Consider the following 12,535-nt stretch of genomic DNA (forward strand, 5'->3'; position numbering starts at 1 on the left):
TCACCACAATTAAGGAAGAAATGACAAACATGAGAAGAGGAGAAGCAAAAATATTTGAGCCAACTTTCTCTACAACATTAGAACAGCTCACACCACCAGTTCACACTTGTTCCGCGATTGATATTCCTGAATTGTTTGTTAAAAGGCGCCGAGACCCACAACTTGATATGGCTGTTGTACGGTGTTCCAGGTTTAGCTAACTTGACAATTAAAATAAGCTCTTATCAATGTTTGTACTTGCTGAAAATACTGCTTACGTTACTCCATAACCTTTCCTTGGCTATGGTTTCAGGTATTGCTGAATGCCAGTTCAGGATCTTGCCCTGTATCAACATAACCTTTGGACTTCAGCTTTTCTCGATAACACTTCCAACGTATCTTGGAACTTATTCACACATCACAAGAATAAATTATATGTGTGGCCTGTACCAGTTGTGTGCTTTTTCTCGCCAAAATGATGCACTGATGTGTTGGGTTTTGGGTGGTTTTTTTTGTCAAATCTTGGAGCATTCATGGACACCTTTTTCTTTTTTTCTTTTTTTTTATATGACCCACTTCAACCTGTAGAGTAATTATTGGAAAGAATATCTAAGCAATAGATACTAGGCAGAAGTGGTGGTTTTCTCCCACTTTTGTTGTTCCTGAAAATAAAGGTGGTAAGCGGTATAAATCCCTATTACAATATTCAGCAGCTGCTGCTCTGGCTGTTGTCAAAGAAATAGTGCAGATTTAGTTGCAGCATGCCGGTAATCCTTGGGCCTGACATGTGGCAAATTGTTCTGAAATGATGGTGGCAGTATGTTACCAATTCAAAGAAAGCTTAAAGCCCTTATGCCCCGCTCTTTCGCCACCCCCGCAATACCCTAAAATGATGAACCAGCAGAAGGCATGTAATTACTGCAGTTGTTAGAGGGAATTCATCCTCTTATAATCGGATGTCTTGAAAAAGAACATCAGAACAGAAAATTTCCTTGAAGATTGCGATCTTCTTATACGATTAAAGATGTTCCACCTGCCTTGCATCTGAGCGAAGAACAATTGTCTCCTACATGATGCAAACCTGATTAGAAGTGTAGTAATCTGAACAGTACATTACAAACAGATGTTACTGAACATTTTGCAGCATTTTTTTATAAATATATATCTGAATAGTCTCTGCAGCAGTTTAGGTTGAGAAGATTGCATGAAATCAATGTGACAGAACACTTCATTTTTGAAATCTGTTTGGCCAGAGCATTAAATTGTCATTAATGAGGGAATTTTTCCCTTTCGGGGCATTAAGTTTCTATTTGTAGTGCTCTTTGTATTTATTTAGTTTGATAACTTCTTTAAAAGTGAAAGAAGGGGAACTGTAGGGTAGAAAAAAAAAAATTGCTCTCAGGGGTTTAAAACTGATAGCTCTATGGAGGATATTTTTGTTTCTCTGCTTTGGTTTTAACACCAGTCTGCTGCCATTTTCTCCCTGTTGCTGGGACTAAACCGAAGACACTGCAGATGAGAAGGTGTGTGCAGAGATGGTTTCTTCCATGAAGTTTGGCTATGTTGAACTACAAAATGTTTGCAACTTGTATCTTTAGACTAATGTCTGCCTGGAACAGATGACTCTGTTTACATCACCTCAACACAAGGTGAAGAAAAAGACAAGATATGTGCTCTTTCCTGAAAAATACAAATGTGGGAGCGGTGAGGTCACCACTCTTAAGGTACTTTAGAAACAAAAGTGCTTTCTTCAAAACTACATAGCAGGAGCAGTTGCTGTTCCCAGCGTTATCTGATGTGTACTGCTTGCTTTCCTGTTCAAGTTGTGCACATAGGGTTTTACATGCTGGGTCTGAAATTTGAGTACTATTGAGCTGTTACTGTAGCTTGTGAGTTTCTAATCACTGCACGATTTATTATCTCTTCAATAATTTTTAGTCTGTACCAAATATAGGAACTTAAATTTCCTGCTGTGATAAAGAAGTAATATTTACATCTGGCAAGGAGGTGGTGGATAAGGAGGAATCTCAGAGCTGAAGAGCTAGAAATTCAGAAACCCTGTTCAGAAATCACTTGTAGTGAAAGGAGGGATTTGAAGCTGATGAGCTAATAGGCAGTTAATTGCCTGGTGCTGTGGTGATGTTATGGCTGGAAAAATAAATATGCTTGCCTAATCTTTGAGTGGCCTCAGAATCAAGGTATTTGAGAAAATGTTTTCTTGTGTGCAGGGACAGACCTTTACAAATACACAGGCTCAAGCTTCCTTTTCCTGTGTGCTGCTTCATTCTAGCCATTGTTTAAAAGGGGTGTTTTGTGCTATATTCAGTGTGTGATGGCTTAGGCTCGTTGCCCCGAGTAGAGCAAGAGGCTGCAAAACTGACTGGTGCCAAGACAGAGTGCTGTGTGGAAAGGATTGTTAGAATGAATACGCACTTCAAATTTTTAATACTCTCGCTAGTTATTCAAGCACCTTCCATCTCTTTGCCTCTGTTGATAAGTAATGCGCTCAGCGTTTCCCTGAAGACTGGTTCAGACCTCCAAGTACGTGAACAAAACACATAGCTTCATACATAGCAAGCAGGCAGTCCCTGCATTTGCTGTAGAACACGAATCTCTAGGAACTGGGGCTGCTCCATGAATTGTTCCTGCCTTCATCCCAGTATTCCTAGAGATGGTAGTTGTTAGACTCAAGAAAGGAAATATAGAATGCTAATAGAGATTCATTAAAAATGAGGTTGTGTGCATTCCCCAAATCAGCTGCTGCATTTTGTCAGCAAGAATAAATAACATGTCTTGGTGGGTGTATGAAGAGATGTTGGAATAGCTGGTGTATGAGCACTAATACATTGGGTATGGTTTGGGAAGCTGCTTTAAGTGTTCTGCCGTGTGTTGTCAAGTTTGGTTGATGTATGTTCTGTCCAGTGAGGTCTGTTACTGAGAGCTAAATGTCGTGTGGCTCAAACTACTTGTTCAGCCAGTCAGTAGCTGTTGATAGAGGTTGGTTGTTTGTCTTGTCAGTGTCCTTTGCAGTTTGTTTTCCAGGGAGTGTGACTGTGGCAGCAATTACCAAAGAATATTTAAACCTTTGGGGAAGTCAGGTATATTGGATATATTGTGGTTCAGTTCCTGTCTTGAAAAAAAAATCATTTTATAAATTGTTTTCTGCATATGGAAATTATGTACCAAGGTATAATCATTCCTTGGGAGTGTTAATTAATGTGGATGTTGACATACGTAAAAGGTTTGGGTTTTTTGTTGTGTAAGTGGTGTTAACATCTAACCTAGAAATACTTCCTCTTTCTTTTCCTTTTAAGTGTAATTGCATTTATGTTAACATTAGTGTTTCAGTAAATACTGGAAGCAGCAGGATTTGGAAGATAGGGGGTTATACAGTGCGATGTGAAGGCTGTACCTTAGGGAAATCTAAAGTAAGCTGCCAAATAATCCACATTCTAATTTAGTGGGTAAAACAAATATGTAGTATTTAAAATTACAGTAGATAAGAAGCAATCTGACACTAGAAGCAAAGAAGAAACAGCTCAAAGCCCTAATCACCTGATGTTTTTGGTCATTCTAGTCATCTTGTTTTTAAATCCATACATAAAATACATTGCTGCAGAATTTTTATTGTTATTTTAAGTGTAATTGCAACAGAGCAAAATGGCTACTAGATGAAGAAATCTGTTGTGAATTCCTTTCAGAAAAAGAAGAAATTTCTCTTGTGAAACTTAATATTCTGGTCTAAACTGGAGCATAGGAAGAAATAAAATCTGACTTGGCTTGAAAGTTGCATGCTAATTTCCTTGTGAAAGAAGAAACTACCGGAGAAATTATTTTGTATATGGTAAGAGCAGGAGAGTCATGAGCTGGATTTTGGCTGAAGATTTTTTTTCAGAGAAATAACTGGTGCATACATCCATCGCCAGCTTTTTCAATTCTATGAACACTTTGAGACGATTGAATTTCAGCAGTTGTTTAAGAAAACCATAGTTGGAAGGCATTAGTTTTGGTTAGGTGAGAAGGTCAGTAGTCTAGCATGGTGCTATGACTAGAGTTTGTTAATAACTGCTTTAATGAGAACCAACCCCTGCCCCCAGGTTTGTGTCAGGTACTAGACATGTCAGAAACTCATACCCAGTGCTCAGGCTGTACTCTGTTGCACAGCATCTCACTAGTGCAGGCAGGTACCTGGATGTTCCTCACCAGGTGAAAGTGAACTCAGTGGGACCATTAGGTGACATAAAGTGATTGTCAGGACGAGGTTTCAGTGGTGCAAGCATTAAGTCAGTTGGTTTTGCTGTTGTTCTGGTCCCCCACTGAAGGTTGGTACCCACCTAGTGTTCAGCTGGGAGTGACTGTGATGTGGTCTCACTTCCAAGTATTGCATACAAATCTTCGGTGTGTCTGCGAAGAGGTGGATTATCATTGCTGCTGTTAGTGTTACGTGTTCAATTGTACATTCTTAAAGCGGTGTGACTGCTGTGTGATCTGTGTCCTAGAGGAAAGGACATCTCAAGAGCAAGTATGCTTTCCCCAGCTGAGACCAAGTGTTTCGCTTTTCCTCCTACTCGTTCTCTTCAAATAGAAATTTGACAGTCAGTTACGCTCCTGAAAACATCTCAGTGCAGTAGTGGGGCTCCGACATGGAGAAACTTGTTTTGCCTGTGTCTGAGTGCTATACCAGTGGTACCATGCAGGCTTATCTGGTCTGCATGCTTTTGCCATCTGTTTTGTTTACTGATGTGAAGTTCTTACTGCTCCTAGTATTTTGAAGGCAACCACCCCACAAAAGAGTCAGCAGTGAATTGTTCTCTCAGCTCTTGTTGTCAGACATTAAATAGCAGGGATGAAGGTGTTAGAGTAAAATGAATAGATGAATTTCTTTACAATAGAGAACCTGAGCTGACAGATCCTATTTAGAAACAAACACTGAAACACTTCTCTCAAGTTAAAGTAATAACTTTTTTTTTGCCTGAACTGCTACGCTAGAAGTTAGAAGGGGCTGAATGTGGAGCTTGGGTGTCACTAGAAAAAAAGACATTCTCTAAGCATAGGTTTGACAAGCGAAGGCAAGTATTTCTTTTTAAAAAAGAAAAAAAAAATAATAAAAAGCTCTCTTGTGTAGCTATTGCAGTGTGTGGTTTGCTGGCATTAGGGAGGGGGCGGGGGGGAAGGCCCTGATGGAGAGAAGCTGTTTCAGCTTAAAGCAAGGGGAGACCTTATTAAATGCCCAAACAGCAGCAACCATTAGGCTTAATTCTTACTGGCACTGATGAGTCCAAATTATGGTTTTGGTCCTGACTGGGGGAAGGGAGGGAGTATTTTAAACTAAGACATGTGTTGGAAAACATCCTTGTGGTTGCATCTCTATTTCCATATAGTTATGTTAGCCGATTCCCTTGCAATGTCCCCGTAGAGACTGTTGTCTTCTCCATTTCCCTTTGTATGCCTCAAAACACATTTGTGAGGCAAAAACCCCCAAACCCCGTGTCCCTGTTCTGGCTCTTGGCAGGCTCCAAGTCCCACTTTCTCGGCTCATGTAAGGAGTTGGTGCCCTCAAGGGCAGGACAGAGATCGTGACCTCATGCGATCTTCCCTGCGGCTTGGACAAGGAACAAACTTGTCTCTCGCCCAGTCGCTGATTTTTATAGACCGTAGAGGAAGCTAATTATCTTGGAGATGTGGTGTAGGATTGTCTCTTGCTGTGAAAGCTTGGGAGACGAAAGGCTGGGTACTAACGGGGTGTCACACACTTTTTTCCCTTTTGAAACACCATTCAGTATGTCAGTATTGCCACATGAATCTGACAGCATAGTAGAAGCTTTAATACAGCGGGTCGGTCTTGGAGAACCTCTTGAAAAGTCAACTTAAGGGATGTGTTTTTCAACAAGGTGCATTTGCTTTCTGGTATACAGAAACTGCGCAGCAGACTGGTTGGTAGGCTAGCAGAGCCCTTGGAGGTCTGTTGTTGCTGTAAAATGGTACCCGAGATCTGAAGTGAATTATCTGCGATTGCCAAATACTTTTCTTTTGCCTATGCTGACTGTTTTTATGACTAGAACAGTAAGTTTATCAGAGCAGACTAACAGAGCAGAAGCACTTCAAGAAATAGGTAGTCCGCTTTTAAAGAAAAAAGAACGAAAACAAACATTAAAATCTTTCAAACTTGTTGGCTCCTGTTTCCCTGGAGAGGAGCTGCTGTGTAATGAGTGCGTTTGAAAAGCTGGCTCTAGACATCACCTGTGTCCATTGGTCCCTCCTCTGTGCCCCCAAAATACTGGTATTGTTTTTCCAGACATCTTGTGCTTGAGGAGTGAATAAATTTTATGAGTAATCAATTTTGTAAGTGCTGTTTGAAATACTAGGTATGGTTTTAGCTCCTTTCCCTCAGTACAGAACGTATGTGTGCGTCTACTCTTGGTATGTGTGGATATGGCGTGTGTGGAATAAGCATTGACTTTAAAAGTGTATTTTAAGTTTTGTTTTGCATTTTTCTTCGGACCTGCAGGTTCCCCTGGAAAACAAGTGGATAACTCAGCCAGCAATCAAGGAAATACCTTAGGGACCCCAAACAAGGCTGGAAAACTGAGCCATGCTTTTAGAGATTCCCGACCAGGGAGGAAAACTGCAGAGGGACAGGTGACAAAAGGTAGTGATGAATCGGAGAGTGATTTTGAATCTGATCCTCCTTCTCCCAAGAGCAGTGAGGAAGAAGAAGAACAGGAGGATGAAGAAGCCTTGCAAGGAGAGAATGGAGACTTCAATGACGACAATGATACAGAACCAGAGAATTTAGGCCACCGACCTCTCCTCATGGACTCTGAGGAAGAGGTGGAGGAAGAGGAGGAGGAGAAGCAAAGTTCTGACTCCGATTCTGATCGTACCAAGCAAAAACCTGTGGAAGGGCTCCTGAGCAGTAGGTTCAGAGATGGTGTGGGCAGCAGTGAAATCAAAGAACCCAGTTCAATGTGTACATCCTTGTCTGAGGTGCCAAGTACTGTAATCAAGGTGAACCCTGGCCAAGAATTTGATGTGTTTGGGGCAGTGCCCTTTATTACTCTGCAGCCTCAGGCAGGAGAGAAGACAGATAAAGATGCCTCTTACCGGACAGCTTTTCCGGGTCTGATCCAAGAGCAGGATGACTTTGATGTTTTCACAAAAGCCCCCTTCAGCAAAAAGGCATCTCAGCAAGATGGCCAGGTGGTGGGAACTGAGCCTCTACTTTCCCCTACTTCTCTACGGAGCGTCGATATTTTTGGCTGCACACCATTTCAGCCTTCCCTTCTCCCCAAGACTGGTGGGAGTAAGGAGGACCTGTTTGGTCTGGTTCCTTTTGAAGAGATCACAGGGAGTCAGCAGCAGCAGAAGGTGAAGCAGCAGCGTAACCTGCAGAAACTCTCTTCCCGCCAAAGGCGCATGAAACAGGAGGTCTCGAAGAACAACGGAAAGCGACACCACGGTACCCCAACCACCACGAAGAAGGCGTTGAAACCGAGCTACCGCACTCCTGAGAGAGCCCGCAGGCACAAGAAAGCAGGCCGCAGGGATTCGCAGAGCAGCAACGAGTTCTTGACTATCTCAGACTCCAAAGAAAACATAAGCGTTGCATTGACTGACAGCAAAGATCGAACCAATTCTCTGCAGACAGATGAGAGTCTGCTGGATCCTTTCGGAGCCAAACCCTTCCACCCACCGGACTTGATGCGGCATCCCCAGCATCAAGGGTTTGGTGACAACCGTGGGGATCACGGCACGGTAGTAGTGGCTGGTAGACCTAGGCAGAACTCCTTGCACGGAGCCATTCACGGTGGTGATGGGCTGAAAACAGATGACTTTGGTGCAGTACCCTTCACAGAACTGGTTGTGCAGAGCACGCAAAGCCAACAGCAACAGGCGCTAGAATTAGATCCCTTTGGAGCAGCTCCGTTTCCTTCCAAACAGTAAATGCTTCCAACAGGTTACCCCCTCCACCTCTCTGAGTTACTTAGTAGAGGTTTTAATTAGTGGAGTAATTTATCTGGTTGAATTGACAGGGACCTGGCTCCTACAGTTTGTTCAAGTTCAAGAAGGCATGGCCAGCTTGTGCCATGGAATTTAGAGTGATGGCAAATTCTTACTGTTTTGTTTTTTTTTTTGAGAAAAATAGAAAAAAAAGAACCAGGAGCATCATTTTGTTATGACAGATGGCTCCCAGAATGAAAAGAGAAATCAGATAATAATCCTTGTCTGTCACTGACTCTGGGCCCTGGAACATATTGTCATTCTGCACTTTTGCGTTGCCTTTTCAGTCCTCTGTGATGTGCTGAGATGGAGGGAGGGAGAGAGGCAGAGATCACATGAAAAACATTTTCCATACATACAGGTAGGCTAATGGAACTGTGGTGATTCTTCATGTCTCGGTCGCAGTAGACCCAAGAACCAAAATGTACTACTATCCAGATTGATCTGCTGGGAATAGTCAAGTCTATGCTTCTGAGGTGAAAACTACCTTTATTAATCATAAAAACAAGCCAAGTCCTCAAGGGGCTGTGGCCCAGAATTCCAGAGCACAGCTATGGCTTGGGACCTGGTAGACATCTATGCAGCTGCAGAGGTGAAAGGCAGATTATTTTTTTTATGTGCCTAAAAGTTCTTTTTGTTTGTTTGTTTTACAGTAAGTGCCATTAATGTAAAATAGCAAACTGGAAGCTTAGAATTAAAACTAAAGATACAGAGAACATAATGGTTTGTGAGACAAAAAGCCTGAATGTAGGGGAGTAAACCAGCAGGGATGCAGCCAGTCTTTGCAGCACTTTGAAGACTACTCATTACGCTGGGAAGAGAGGCTGGTTTACACAAGGAAATCATTTGGCACGTGTGGAGTATTCCAGATGACTTGTACAGTTGACTGTGAGATGCAACCATCAGATTTATTTGATTACAAATTGGAATTTGTGTCTGAAAGTACCTTTTCTTTTCCTCTTGGATTTTTATTGCAAAGAAAATGTGTATTCTTTCAAAGATGTTGTTTTTCTTAAAACAATAATAATTTTATGAAATGACTGTAACCTAATGTTCTTTTAAGTTCTGATGAATCTGTTATTTTACCTAAGTGTATGTTATAAGAAAGTTTTGCTAAATGCACTGAGCTTTGAAGAAACTTCCCTGAACCTGGATTTGATTCAGAACAGAAGCAGTAAGCAGCAGGTAGCTTGCAGAAGCTGATTGCTACCGTACCAGTAAACTGCATTTCACACCACGAAGCCTTACAGGCAGGACTCCTGTCCTGTTGCACAGTACCTCTGAGACATTAGATGCACGAGACGTGGCTAAAGGCTCGGGAGCGTGCAGTGCCAGTAGGTGATGGGAAGGTGATGCGAACAGACTCGCTGAGGACAAGATTTCATTACCGTGTTGTAGAAGTACGTGCTGTGTGTAGGCAGGACGGCTTCTCCACTGCCTTGTAACTTGTGCCAACCCATGTATGCCGTCTGTGGAGTGAGTATGACTCGGCACAGTCTGATTTGCCTTTTTCTGTGGCAGAAGTCCTCGAGGAAGGGGAAGGAGGTAGTTCCTCTGCTTGTCTCAACTTTATATCCTGCTCTACTGATTGCTGATGGGTAGATAATTGGATGTTTATATACGGAGGACATAAGCATTTGTGTTTGTGTGTCCTGGTGTCCCCCCTTTTACAGGAGGTAAAGGGAAATATTTAGGGTTGCACTTTTTTTTTTTCCCCAAACCCTTCTGCCAGTTATACAGTCGGCCTGAGATCTGGGAGGGTGGGGGTGGATCCCTTATGCTATTTGATGAATAAGCCACATTAAAAAGCAGTCACTTGACTCCTTTGGGGGTTGGTTTGATAAAACACTCCCTCGGATATGTATGAGATCGCTTCCCCTAGTCCTGGAATTTGAAAGTAGCTCATATGTATCTGTACACCTTCATTACTTTTATCTTCCTCATTTTCATTTTTCTCACAGGGTGGAAGTGAAATATCACAGCTGTGCTTGGTTAAGTATGCCTTTTTCAGGCTTAGAAATTAAGCTCTTAGGAGGTTATGAGTAGAAATGTTTCAACTCTATTTGCACAGGAGTTTCTTAGGCTTTATTACTACTGTTCTTGCCTGGTTTTTTTGTGCCAAAGGCTGTAAGAAGCACACGCCAAGTTTTGTAGCATTTTCTGATACTCAGGTTAACTGTCTTTTTTGTTTTCTGGTTTTTTTTTCTATTCTCTGCGCGTGCTTGAGCTGCCTTCCTATGCTTTCCTTCTGAACTGTTATACTTACCTGCCTAAAGAGCTGTTGGAACACAATGATATGACAAATGGGGCAGGTGCGTGGAAACAAAACGAGACTAGACCAACAGGCAAGTGACCCATTTTCTTAAATGCGGCTTGTCCTCACCAAAGCCACGCGGCTGCTGCTTTTCCCTGGTGGAAAACCAAGTTGAGGGCTTACTTGGCCGTTTGGTGCCAGAGGAAAGGGTTAACCACGCGTGTGGGACTGGGGGAAAAAGGAGAGGTGGTTCGCTGTTGGACACAGAGGGAAAAGGCTGTGCATCTGTGTGTCGGCAGACTTGGTGTAGGCCTAAACATTCAGGTAAATGAAGAATAGAAGGAGGCGTGTTTGGTTTTTGACTGTTTACCCTGAGACTTCAGGCTGAGGAGTGCTACAGGTTTTCCTTGGGTGGTGGGTTGGTTTGGTTTTTTTGGCAGAGGGTCATAAATGGTTGTATTACAGTACAGGAAAGCTGAAGTGAGGTTGCACACACAAACTGAGAGGGGAGATAAAAGCAAACTGTAAACCCAAGTTACTCTAAAACTGGCATAACGCCTCTGGCTGCATATGAGTTACAGCCGATGATATTTGCTTTCTAATGGCCTTAATCAACCTTGTTCTTCGTATTCGAGATACAAAACAGGGTTTTGCATAGATGTAACTTTTTCTTTTATAGAGTTAAGATTATTTTATCCTTTCTTGTGAATGAAAAGAGATTAGTATGCTTCGCTAAGTTGACTTTGTGTGGTATATATTGTTTATACACAACTAAACACAAGTTTGGGTTTAATTTCACCTAAGATCTGCTAGTCAACAGAGACGAAATGTGGTACTGTTGGGGAACGTGATATTGTTTTGCCTTTATTTGGTGTGTGTGCATGCTCAAGTGCTTGCTTGCCATGGAGTGTAATGTGACCTTACCTGAAATATGCGAAAGACCTTGCTGTGCTAGACATGTACCATACTGTCTGTGAAGACAATAATGGCAAGGTAAGGATCTGAGAGTTCTTTTCTGACCGAAAATACCGATTGATTTTTACAGCTTGTCTTTCAGCACGTTGGTTGACTGAACCGTAGGCCGTTTAAAATCAGCTGTTTGAGAGAGAGATTTTGACAAAAGGTACTAAGAAGCCTGTAATGGTTGCGGTCATTGAAAGAAAAATAAGATAGCCGTGTTTCTCTGCAGACTCTCAAACGGCCTTGAGATGCACACAATTGCTTTGGCTGACCTGCGTAATGTGGGACCCGTGAGTACCAGCTTTGGAGGAAGTAACTTTTAATTATTCTGGGTGTCCCAGTTAGTAAAACCAAGTACTGTGAAAATAAGTTGATATATTTGCTACTGTGAGAATAAGAGTTTATCTGGAGTTTTTTTATACTGTATCGTGTATTTTTATATATGAAAAGTATATATAAAACATACACATGCTCGCACACATCATGTATCTCTTGGAGTTGCTGTGTTTTTAGTAACACAGCAGCCACAATCACTTTTGTGTCCCTTGAGGGAGTGAATATGAGTGAAAGCTGCAAAATAAAAAAAAGTGCAAAGGGTGGCTGCTGTGTTACTTTTCTATAGAGCTTACTTTGAAAGGAAAACCAAGGAAGTTGTGTGTATAGCTAAACTTGTGACTAAGGCATCACCTAATATTAAAGAGCATAAAAACTATTTTGAAATTGCTGGCATTCAGCTTGTAAGTGCACTTTCCTGAACTACACTTCCATTTCTTGTTAGACTTCAAGTTTCTAAAGCTTTTTTGTGTACCACTAAACAGAGAACTTTTAACTTTTTTGTGAAACTGATGTATGTCAAAAAAAACTTGCAGTTGTTAAATAAACAAACGTGACAACAGTGACTTTGCAGATGTCCTTAAACATTGCATTATTAAGTATTCACTTGTAGGCTTTAATTTAATGTTAAATACAGTTCCCAATGCTACCTCTGTGGACTTAGTTCTGCACCTGATATTCTAGACTTCATTTTAAGTAATTTGACCCCCTTCTGGCAATTGTGTACCGGAGCAGTTTTTTTGAATGCTGCTTGTACTGATTTTACTTTTAGGTAAGCTGAAGCAAGAATGAAAACAGTCAAAAAAAGATGGAGGGGCAGCAGGACTCAGTTACTAAATAGTAGCTTGTGTCCTGGTGGCTGTTGCGTCTTTTGCCTATTGCTTGTTTCGGTCTAATTTTGTTAAAAGCAATTCAACAAGGAAATACAGTTTAACTAGAGGCTTCACCTTAAATGAAAATGAACAACCATGGCTGTTAAATTCTTGGTTTAAAGAGTTAGTTTTTCAT

At 41.6% G+C, this 12,535-nt stretch overlaps 1 protein-coding gene across 9 annotated transcripts in view; it reads left to right on the forward strand.

The window, feature by feature from the left end:
- BMP2K (BMP2 inducible kinase) overlaps positions 1-12,093 on the forward strand; it is a 126,635-nt gene extending 114,542 nt beyond the window's left edge. For 8 of the 9 annotated variants that reach the window (XM_049815554.1, XM_049815557.1, XM_049815556.1 and 5 more), the window contains one exon: positions 6,488-12,093. In XM_049815554.1, coding sequence (XP_049671511.1) covers positions 6,488-7,923 — 1,436 coding nt within the window. In that variant the 3' untranslated portion in view covers positions 7,924-12,093. The remainder of the gene's footprint in view (positions 1-6,487) is intronic. The other variant, XR_007507893.1, reaches the window with a different exon arrangement.
- Positions 12,094-12,535: the final 442 nt, after the last annotated feature.

The sequence above is a fragment of the Accipiter gentilis genome, chromosome 12 (assembly GCF_929443795.1).
Source record: "Accipiter gentilis chromosome 12, bAccGen1.1, whole genome shotgun sequence".
Classification (NCBI taxonomy): domain Eukaryota; kingdom Metazoa; phylum Chordata; class Aves; order Accipitriformes; family Accipitridae; genus Astur; species Astur gentilis.